At 35.8% G+C, this 12,018-nt stretch overlaps 1 protein-coding gene across 5 annotated transcripts in view; it reads left to right on the top strand.

Annotated features, from left to right (window-relative positions):
- PDHX (pyruvate dehydrogenase complex component X) overlaps positions 1-11,398 on the top strand; it is a 52,416-nt gene extending 41,018 nt beyond the window's left edge. For all 5 annotated transcript variants that reach the window (XM_015887779.3, XM_088145783.1, XM_088145784.1 and 2 more), the window contains 2 exons: positions 5,640-5,704; positions 8,929-11,398. In XM_015887779.3, the coding sequence (XP_015743265.1) occupies positions 5,640-5,704; positions 8,929-9,193 (330 nt within the window). In that variant the 3' untranslated portion in view covers positions 9,194-11,398. The remainder of the gene's footprint in view (positions 1-5,639; positions 5,705-8,928) is intronic.
- Positions 11,399-12,018: the final 620 nt, after the last annotated feature.

Genomic DNA, 12,018 nt, shown 5'->3' with positions numbered 1-12,018 from the left:
GTTAATTTTTCTTTTATTCTGGAATGAAGGTAAACTTACCAGGTGGCTTTGCAGACTTCTTGTTTTGAAGATTTCTAATAGCCTTAAAATAGTTAAATAGGTAATTTCCGAAACTGATTAGAAAGTGAGGTTAGTGAACCCAGCATCCTTAAAAAACTCCGCTGTGGTTGAGAGCACTATGGCTTCCCTTCATCTCCTAGTGCTCAAATCCGCAGGAAACCGCTATCCTGTGGTCTCCTCATGAGGAGCAGCTGTCCAGAGTACAGGTGGGCAACCTCCCATCCTCTTCTTACCCAGAGAGAGTCCATGGGACTGGTCATAGCCGCATTGTCATCTCTACTTATTTGGAGAAGTGCTAGCTCGCCATGCCTCACTGGAAATCTCAGCTGTAAGGCATTTCTGATCATCTCCCTGTCATAGGAGTGACTGTTTGACTCATGACAAGTTTCTAAGGTTTTTAGAAATTATCATCAATGAATATATTTGCTTCTGATCTGTTTATCTCAATGTTGTATACCCTTGCAGGCTGCACATGTTGTTCTTTTCCTCATAGAGTTATTATCTCCACTCCAAACAGGAGCCTGAGGTTCTAAAAGATAAAGATCTTCCTAAGACTTTGTGAGTTCATTGGAATAATGAGATTTGAATCAAGTTCTTGATTTGTAGCTCAGTCTTTAAACTTTACCAGCATAACAAAAGCCAAAAGGAAGAATTCTTGAACAAGTAGAATCATTATAATGACAGAGGGGAATATCTAAAGATTGTTAAGCTTAGTGATGGGAACCAGACAGGACTGAAGGAAACTCCTGTCTGTCTGTCTGTCTGTCGATGACCGTATTTTTTTTCTGCACAGGAATTATGGAAAAGAATTATATATGCTGGATAAAACTTACTTTATTGAACATTTATCATTCCTATTGATCCCTAACTATGGTTGTCTGGTAGTTAAGAACAAAGAACTGTGCTGGATCAGACCAAAGGCCTTTCGTTGTCTGCCATTCTGTTTTCTCAGTAGCCAATCAAATATCTATGTCAGGCCTATTATTCCATCTAATACACCCATAACTGTAGACTGTGTAAGATCTTTTCCATAATCTACCTGTTTCATCGTTGGAGCTCTTTATTTGACAGTTTTTCTTTTTTCTCAATTCTCTTGTCACCATGTATTGCCTAATCTACAAAAATTATTCTTGTCTTCCCAATTATTATTATATCTGGTGGGTTGTATTCCAAATGGCAATCAGTTTGTATATGAAAATCCCATAAAATGTTAACATAACTTTCAACAACTTTCTCAATTTTCTGATCATAGCACATTTGGAAAATCTGAAAATATAGTTTTTGCACAGATGACAATGGATAATTGCTACTTTGTCATGACATTTGCTATATGTCAGTCTGAGCAATTTTGTTGTATCCCTTAATTATGTGATCCACAGTTTCATCTTTTTCTTTTAAAAGTCTGCATTTGCTGCTGTTTGATACACACTGTACTGAATCTTTCATTTCATCATGCTTGTAATGCTAGTTTTTGAACTGCAAAAATTAATCTTTCTATTTCCTTTTTAATGGCGCCACCTTGCAACTATTGCCACTTCCTTGTCTTGTCCATGTATTGACAATGTTGTTGTTTGATTTCCTGGAATATTATTGGCAAGAAGAAGCTAAAAGGTAGAATATCTACATTGAGAAAATCAGGATGTGACATATAAAGAAATATGATAAAGGGAAAAATCTGAGATTCAGACATTCAATAAATATTGGACTTTAAATTGGAGATGTAATTTTGAGCCAAGAATGTAGGTTTGTAGCAAGCTATTATCTATGAACTGAAAGTGATTGCAGCATTATTATATACTATTATTATTGACATTATTACATAATGACAAAATCTGACATTATTATACACATAGAATGCAACTATTTTAACTCTTGTGAACAGCAGAAATAGACAAGTATATGTATTAATCTTAAATATTTACTAGATTGATACTTTTCCATTATCACAACTGATGGATTGCAGAAGTTTGGCACTTTTGTCTATAACAAGAAGCTTTGCTTGCAAGACTAAGCAGAACCTTTCTGGCTGAGGCCATATGACCATCTAGTCCAATGTTCTGGGTCACACAATATGAACAAGATAGATTTGCAAAGATCACAAGCCTTGACTAGAAGGCGATAGCCTCCTTATACTGTTGTGGAACAGCAACCTGTCAATAATTCATTTGACTATGATTCAGGAGATAATAAACCACTACATATTAGTAAATGGATATTAGAGACCATTGATAGCCTGATCATCCATAAACCTGTCCCACTTCTCTTTTAAAATCATCCAAACCTCTCTCCCTCTTTGTAATCTGTGCCATACATTTCAATATTTTTATCAGAATTCCAGTCAATCTTAGCATTGCTTAGACATCCTGTATTGTCAGATATTAGCATAATAACAAGTTCATTACCACTGTATTTAAGCTTACTTACTAAGATTAATCTTCTGAATATACAGTAGGTATGAATATTCCTTTTAATACTCCATGAGTAAATATATAGAAAGGCTAGATTGTGTCAGTAGCATTGTCTGCTTATGAATGGAAACTTCTAGGATAGGCATATATGCTTTGGCAGAGTAGACCATTTAAGTATAAGTAAATGGTGTACTCTAAGGGTAGAGTAGTATTTTTTTTTTTTTTAATCTGCGCTCAGTCGTTACCGACTCTGCAGTGACTGCTTGGACGAGTCCTTGCAGTTTTCAAGGCAATTGTTTCGGAAGTGGTTTGCCAGAGCCTCCTTCCTAGAGCAGAGCCCAGCTGGCGAGCGCAGGAGGCGGAGTTTCCATTGCTTCGCGCCCTTTTCAGGCGAGCGCAGTTTCGCGCTTACCGGCAACTGCTCCTGACTCCTTTTGCAAGGCGCCGCCAGCATTTTTCCTCCCACCGGAGTGAGAGTACCCATTTATCTACTCACGTGAGTTTTCGAACTGTTGGGTTGACAGGAACTGGGGAGGAAACAGGAGCTCACCCTGTTAACGCGAAGGCTGGACTCGAACCGCTGAAGCGTCGACCATTTCTGGCCGACAACTGTCAGCGTCATTAAGCCGCTGCGCCACTGGCATATACATGTATATTATATACATATACATACATACATACATACATACATATATATATATATATATATATACACACACACATACAGTAGTATACATGTATGTTAATTTATTGCAGTTTTCACCAAAGCTGAAATGAATATTTATCAGTTTGCAGTTCTTCACATTTTGACAATGGTTTATCAAGCCCTAGGTATCATGTGAAAGTTCAGAAGTTGTTTTGTGGAAAACAGATTTCTAGCATTGTAATTAATGAAATTCTCAGGTATACAGTATATTTAATGAATCTGTTTTATGTCCTCAGTTGCATGAACTGTTCAAACCCTTCCAAAATTCTAAAAAGACAAATTTAGAAAAGCCCTTTAGTTTGAGTTGCACAGCTGTGCCCTCTATGAGACATTCTGGAAGAAGTTGTCCAAACTTAAGATGACCATTTTCCACTGATAGAATGCAGCCATCAACTTTAAAGAACAAGTGTCTCAGGCTTGAGCCAGGAGATTTTCCTAAACCAGGTCCTTTGGTATTAGACCAAGGACTGTGCTCTTTCCCTAGGAAAACTAAGGTTTGTTTGTTTTTTCAGAACATCCATTTGGGGATCTTTCTAGGCTGAAGAGCATTTTCAGTCTTATGGAATTAAAATGACAGTGGATACTCTTTGAAAGCATATTTTGTGGGATCTTGGGGAACTTCTGTAAACTTCCAGATTCCTCAAAAGAACTTTGAAGATTTAATATTAAAAATGGATCAGTCATAGGATTTCCTCCTTTGGAAATGAAACATTGTGAATTGTGGCATTGCATCTTCATACCTCTAATTGGAAGAGGCAAAGGTGATGAGGTTTATTTGTTTATGGCAGATGGTCATCACTCTTTCTTGAGATAAACATCTAAGCATCATGGCTCCACAACTCATCCTGTCTCCTTCGTAACTTCTGAATGGCTTGCAGAGAAGGTGGTTGTGAAGAGATCAATATTTCTCATGCTGCCTTTGCAGAAACTGCAAGAAAGACTTATTCTGCTTCCCATATAGACCTTCAAAGCAAAATATGTCTGTATTATCAAATTAAAAAACACTGTTCCAAGAAAACCAGATCATTATATAATGTGTGATAAACATACAATTTTATATCAGAGGTAAGGTGTATTAAATAAACTTCAGCTGATTGTGCCCAGTCCTGTTGATTAGCACTCTTTTTGAATACAAATTCATTGCTGTGCTATTAAATTTGTTTTTCAGGAGACGTGTTTCAAGAAATTGGCAAAAAATCAGTTTCTTCAATTCTCTATTGATTTACATATGCAGCTTCTGTATTTTGAATAGAATGCAGTGCTTTGTTCATAATATTCCAGAAATCAAAACTTATATTACCACCTTGATTGAGTCCTTTTATTTTAATTGATATTTATAAAACAATTATAATGTGCATAATCTTTTGTTCTCTCTATTGTTACACTAAGTTGATATTGGAATGGATAATCAGGAAAAGAGCATTTGGATAAAATTGCAAATTCACAATTTTAATGCCTTTGTCACAAACATCTGGATCAGTGTTTCTTAAAGTGTGGTCCTAGGACTCCTTGGGGTCCCCCAAGACCCTCTTAGGGGTCCCCAAAATCAAAATTATTTGCCAGCCTATATTGAAAAATAATACAATATTAAAATCCCATCAAACAATTGTGAAAAGCGGTGCAGCAGCAAATGTGTCAATTTTAATTTTTAATACAGTAAACATTGATAAATATAACCCATATAAACACAAGCTCTTTTGGACCCCTCTGTAATTTTTTTTAAGTGGGAAAGGGTCCTGAGAGAAAAACGTTTAAGAAACGCTCATCTAGATCATTCTTAATTGCCATCCTTTTTAATCTTTCAGATATGTCCTATAACTATCCTGTTTTTAAGCATTCAGAAGGCAGTGCTGTTGTTTATTTCTGAAGTATCTAAATATGATATATGAAATTACAGTATGTAATAATTTTTCACGAGTTTTATTGCCTCCTGAGGGAAATTAACACTGAATTATTCTCACCTGTCTGTTCTAAATCCTGCTGCAAGGCTTACATTCTTCTATGAGATTTGATCTCATTTCTGTTGACATTTGGTGGGATTTCCTATTAATATAAAAGTGTTCATTTATAGCAATAGCATAGTAATTGCTTTTGAATCTACAATTTTTAGATTCTGTAAACAAGGCATTGATAGATGTTAAATAACCAACAAGTGCTATCCATAAGGCAACTTATGTGGAGATTTAAAAGGCAATCTAACCGAATCTCCATGAACGTATATCTGCCACACCCACGATTCTTTTTCCACATTGGAGGCCTGTTTCCAGAAGATCCAGATTTATGACTTCTAACTACTTCTCAGAGATTGTAGCAACTGTCTGAATCAACTGAGCACTGTTTCTCATAAAATTAGCAACCAAGTCAAATATGCAAATATATAAAGTACATTTATATATTCATTATACATACTTTGTTGAAACTCATGATTATTTAAAATAATTTATATTTGGATCTTACTTTCTTAGGCTCTAGCAAAAAAAGCAAGAGATGGGAAGTTGCTTCCAGAAGAATATCAAGGAGGATCTTTGAGGTATTTTAAATACATTTCAGGACAGAATGACAGTGTTGAGGAAGAAAAAAGGTGTGCGAGGTAGTCTTTGTAAATCTCTTAAATCTATGGTTTATAATCCTACCTCCATTATCAAGTCTGCAAACAGAACAATGAATGGGGATTACTTATCTAAAAATAAGTACAGTGGTACCTCAGGTTATGAACGCCTCTACTAACGAACATTTCGGGTTACGACCAGCTTCGGCAGGAAAAATTTACCTCGGGTTACAAATTCACCTCGACTTACGAACCGGATCCGCGGCCATTTTCCCTGCTGCCACGTGGTCGCGGCTTCCTGTGGGCGAGGTCACGGTAGCAAGGAGACGTTCGGTGAGGCTTGTGGTGTGTTTTGTGGTGTTTTGCGAAGGTTTTTGGTGTGCGTGTTAGCATGGCTCCAAAGAAAATGCAGAGCAGGCTTGGCAGGAGTAAGGCTCTGAAGAGAAAATTGCCTCGGGTTGCGACCAAATTCGGGCGGAGGGTGGAACGGATTAACCGGATTTACATTGAACCCTATGGGGAAATTTGCCTTGGGTTGCGACCAAATTCGGAGGGCGGAACGGATTAACCGGATTTACATTGAACCTTATGGGAAACTTTACCTCGACTTGAGACCAACTTGAGTTGCAACCAGAGTCACGGAACGGATTAAGTTTGTATCCCGAGGTACCACTGTACTGTTATATTCTATTTTTCTTGCACCTATAAGGTATAAAAAAGGTATTTTGAGGCTGCTATTATTACGATTATGATTTCCCTTATTATTTCATTTTATATATGAATTTTATCTATATGACATTGTTTCTTGAACTTAACCCTCTAGCCTTTCAGTAGACATTCAGCAATTTTAATAATGTACTGTTATGTATATGTAATCTAAATGTATATAAATGTAATAATGTTCTAGGGTGCACTATGGAATCATAGTATCTGCTAAGGTATAAAATTTTGAATCTGTTATTTGGAGTATAGCAATGAATTTATTGTTAGGGTTATTACATTCGTAAAAATGATTCCCGGATAATAAATAAACACTTCAGTCAAAACATTTTAAGGCTGATAGGAATCTAGTAAATAGATGAATATAAGTCCTTTTTCAGCATAAAAGCTTCACAAAAGAAGTATCCACTGTTAGCTCATTCTGAAGAAAAATTGTTAAATATAGTAGATTTACAATGCTTAATGTTAAACTAGGAAGAGACTAAAAAGGCATGGCATTTTCTTTTATCAGTCCCACAAATCTGAAATAACACTATGTAGAACTAGTATAACTTGGAGCCAATGACATTTATGCTAGATCACTGAATTGGAAACCAGTTAGCTTCAAGCTAGAGATATTTTGATTAAATTTAATGGGTTTAATTAACCCTTAATTCTCCAATGGCCTTCTCATACATGTAGTTGAGATGGTAAAGGGCAATATATTTCTGTGCATCCAGTAGTGCAAGGATGGAAAACTGCATCCAGCCCACACTTTCATTCCCTCTCATACTTTGTAGACTTGCTGAGGATGGGATTTTAAAGAGGGCAGACATCCTCCCTGTTTGCTCTTTAGCAGCCCTTTTCTTGAATCAGATAGTAGCTCCAAATTTTCAAGTGACCAGAAGAAACAAGAGCCACTGCTTATAGGTACTCCCAGATACAATGAGAAGTAACAAAACTGGAGTACCCCCAGTTTTTGTCAGCATCAACAATATCTTACCTTTCCTAAAGATTGTGTTGGACTGCTAAAGTGGAATAAGGGGTATGTGGCAGTTTTCTTCCCTTTGGAAGGGAAGACAGCCTTTTCTACTAATGGCCTCTGATTTCCTTTCCAAACTGACTCAAAAATAGAAATTAGTATGAGCGTAGTGTTAGAGGAAAAATGTTCCTCTAAAGGACATCTTCTGTATAGATGGACTTTCAGGGAAATGGGATGCTGTTTTGTTTCATATCTTCTGTTCCTCTAAATCTTGATGGTAAGAATATTGCATATTTGGAAAAACGTCAAAAAAATAACAGCATTTTTATTAGCGTTGCCATGCTCAGTTTATAGCAGAGAAGAAGGTCCTTACCTGGCAAGGGGAAAGTCATAAACCAGAACTGCAGAACGTTTACACAAAGATAATGAAACATTTTTCATTGGTTCACTGTCATTTAGGGCTGATCCACTTTGTCAGATTTCCTAGCATTGATTCTGCTGCGATGAACAAGCAAGTGCTTCCAGTCACCTTGGATTCCTCCTGATAGATATTATTCCTCAGTTTATTAGACACCAGTTTTGTAAAACCACAATATAACATTGTATTGTTATAAGAAAAGGAGCCATTTTTCCTCAAGTTGCAAAGAAACAGTTTAAAAAGCCCATGTCAGAGTTTAAATCAGAAGAATTCAAAGTAACTTATTGTTCTGAATGAGCTGTCTATATCTGTGATATGCTGTGATATTTCAAAATTTTTAAGGGGCTATGTGGGAGATGATTGCTTTGTTTGCAATCTAGTGTTCGTACTCATGGGCTACTTTTCCAAGTAAGTATTCTGTGTTGAGTCATTTGATCAGTAATCCCCAACTTACCAGGGTGAAGGAGCATGTTTGGAAGTTGGGCATAGCTAATTACAAAACATCTATTTCCTAAAGGCACACTGTTGAGAGTGTTTGCCACCATCCCTTCTAACTTCTCAGGATGCTTTCTACCACCTTGGCTTATCTAAGCTGCAGTCACCATTTTGTTTTCTAAGAAAAACTCTGGGTTTTTATTTGGCTCTGAGATATTGTTGAAAATATACTGTTGTTTGTGTTTAAGTGTGCCAGCTTCCCATGTTGTCATTAAAATAACATTTTAAAATATTCTAAAATCAGGGGAGCATCTGTGGACCCATTGATATTCATGGGTCCCATATTGCATACCCAAACACTAGACGTGAATGGGTAAGTGTTTGCCAACAAAGATTTCGCACTTAACAGGTATGCCAATGGCTCAGTAGCTGTGTTTCATCTCATGGAGTTTTGAACCAGTTCTTCCCCAAAGTACCTTTTCTCTCATGTTGATGAAGAATGAGAATACTTGACTGTAATGTTTAAAGCTAAATTCAAAATCCAGACTTCATTATCACAACATACTTACAGTATTTCTACCTTCATGCTTGTATTAAGCAGTTTCTGAATTATTTTTCCAGAGTGTTTTGCTTATTTTGTTTTTCTATTTCTTGACCCTTTTCCAACCAAAGCATCTCAGATCTTGGAATGTTCGGTATCAACAGTTTCATTGGTCTTGTAATGCCTCCTCAAGCCTGCATCTTAACCGTGGGACGCGCTCGGGCAGAACTCTCTGTTGTGGAGGATGAAGATGGGAATGAGAAGCTTCAGCAACATCAGCTCATAACGATAACTCTTTCAAGTGATGGTCGAGTGATAGATGATGAACTAGCCTCTAAATTTTTAGACACACTTAAGGCAAACCTGGAGAATCCAGTGCGTCTTGCTTTGTGTTAAAAGGTCAAGATTTTATCCTCCTTTTGGCAAAATATATAAATTGAACTCTAAAGAAGATAAAAGAAAACTAGGCACGGAAGCTAGGAAGATATGTATAATGTGACATGGACAACTTAAACTGCTTATTTATTTAAATAAACTTGAAAATATGTCTCATGATTTCTACCTCTTGGCTATTATATACTGAAGTATACTGAATACTGTTACACATATTAAATCTACAAAACCTGTTCACAGTAATTTTAGAGTGTATTCTAATATGCATTGGTATTGCCTACATCCCATGTAGAACTCTTGGGTAAGACTGAATACTTTAGATGTATAAAAATAGTAAAAGGAAAGACCACCCTTTCCTTCAAGCTAAACTTTTATCTAGGGTAAATACAAACTGTCTTTTAAGTCTAACCAGACTGAGATGGCAACATGTAATTAGTCAAAGTTAATAATGTTGCTGTTTAATTTAAAAAAGCAGTTAGAATAGGATTCAGCTATAAGAATCTGAGTATACGAAGAATTATCTTCATACAATTGATGCAATGACTCTAATAATGATAAATAGTTATGAGAAGTATTATAGGTTCAATTACATAACAATTATTAGTCAATATGTATTGTTGACTGAAAAATACATTGTCCTACATTCTATTCCTATTGTTAAACAAGTTTTCTACCTACCGTTCTTGGTAATACATATTGTTGTGACCTTTTGAAAACAGTGCTTTCAAAATAAAATCTGTATTTAGATGTTTGCAGTGGAACTGGTGGAATTGGATTTTCCTCGTGGCGGTGCTTCCAGCCATAATTTTGGGACACCGTGTAAAGAAACTTTGCCCAAATTTCATGGACCCATTCTTCTTAACTCTGTATACAGTAGGCTACAACTTTCAGGCTAAAGGGACTGCTGTCGGGAGCAGAAACTTCATTTACTCCAGCTTTGTTGCTTGTATCTAAATCTGATTTTATCTGTACGTTTTCAAGTGCAAAAATAATACAATTGTAAAAGTGCTAATTAGCATATATCATGGAATACTTAATCCATTTTGGATTATATTTGGATGTTTAAATATAACTTATTATATCTTGTTTGTATACACAGAATTAAATTTCAGCTTGGCAGTTTAGCATGGAAAATACTTTTGCAGTCCAAATATAACTTGTCAGAACTCTCACCATGTGCATATTACAAAAGGTGTATTTATTTTTGATATTCAAGGAACTGCATATGGAATTCAAAATTTAATTCAGCTGTGACTTCTAACCTTCACTTCCACCCACAATGTGGTATTATCTATCACTCCATTTCTGATGTCCACTGTATTTGGAAGTAAGATCCATTGACCTTAATGGGATTGTTTTCTGAATAGGTTAATAAGATTAATAATAATAAAATAATGTAATTAATAATTAAATAAGATTGCTTTGCTATTCACAATTGCCAGATCCACTGAAACATAATTTCTAAAACAAAGATTTCATAAATCTTTTCAGTGTCTAGCCATGAGTTTTTTGTGCTTTATAATTACATAATTACTAATGAAATATAATCTGTCCTTGCACTACTAAATTTACCACTAAATTTAAATTTTCAGCTCTTATTGAAGTAGCTTCATCTTGGCTACCTAACTAAATTGAGATAATATGCTCCATTCTGTCTTAAAACTGTACTCTTGTTAAAATCCATCCCAGCAACATTTCTGATTCATGGTAGAATAGAAGAATTTTCATGTTACAATAGTTTATCGTGGGCTCAGTTTGTTGGTAACTGTACAGTTACCTCTAGGAGTATTCAGTGCTGCTAGCAAGATTACATCTAGCATAGTTATGATTTGAAAATAGGCTTCCAAATGAGAGGGAATCATCCATGGTTGCAAGGAAAAATGATCAAGCTTAAAAAAATAACTGCTTAGTAAAGTAGCTTTGCCTCAGTGAAACATTTTTAACATTTTAAAAACATCTTTTTTAACATTTATTTTTAATAGCTGTATCCTCTTTTCTCTTTATTGTTTGAAAAATAATTTTGATGAAACCATAATAACTGTGGGCATATGCAAAATTCCTTTGTGACCAGGACAAATTCTTTGAATAATCAAGTTACAACCCTGCTCACTAGTTGATACAGCCTATGGTCTCAGGCTATACAGATTTGTCATGGCTGTAAAGCTAACGAACTACTTTTAGAAATAAAATTTGTATGTTTAGAGACATCTGTATACGTATCTTCTCTTTACTAGTCCATTTATAAGAATGTCAGGAATTTCAGATATATGCCTAACATCTTTCTTTTTACATGAAACGGTCATCTGGTTCATAAAACATATCTAAGGTATATTGTGGCTAGATTGAACATGTCATTACAACTAGGAGCACGGGCAAGATTGTAGTCAAGTGAGAGAGCTGCAGTTTGCAGTCAGATTCTGTTCAAGGCTCATTGGGGCCAATTGTGACTTCTCATTTAGGTTATTTGGACTAATGGCTAGTGTACAGTTGAGCAGTCATTTGTCCACCAAAAGAATAATGAAGGATACTGGAATTTTGCAAAACTCTTGCTCATGGGCTTTCTTTATTCCTGACTCAAAATGGAGTGACCAGGAGAAAGATTAGACTACCCATTTGCAGTTACTCACATTCCAAATATTCTAAGAGTTATTTAAAATCAAACAGGAGATAAACTCTGAAGCTCATCTGAACTACCATCCAGTTGTAAGTCAAATATTGCAGATATCCTTTGGTTTACCCTGTACCCAAAGTTATGTGCCATAGAGTTGGTGCCAGCTCTTAGCAACCACTTAGATAGATGTTCTCCAGGCGGATCTGTTCACAATGTA

The sequence above is a fragment of the Python bivittatus genome, unplaced genomic scaffold (genome assembly GCF_059951505.1).
Source record: "Python bivittatus isolate LINGU-HERP-01145 unplaced genomic scaffold, Pbiv_v1 ctg000480_np1212, whole genome shotgun sequence".
Lineage (NCBI taxonomy): Eukaryota > Metazoa > Chordata > Lepidosauria > Squamata > Pythonidae > Python > Python bivittatus.
This window is presented reverse-complemented; position numbering and strand designations above follow the sequence as displayed.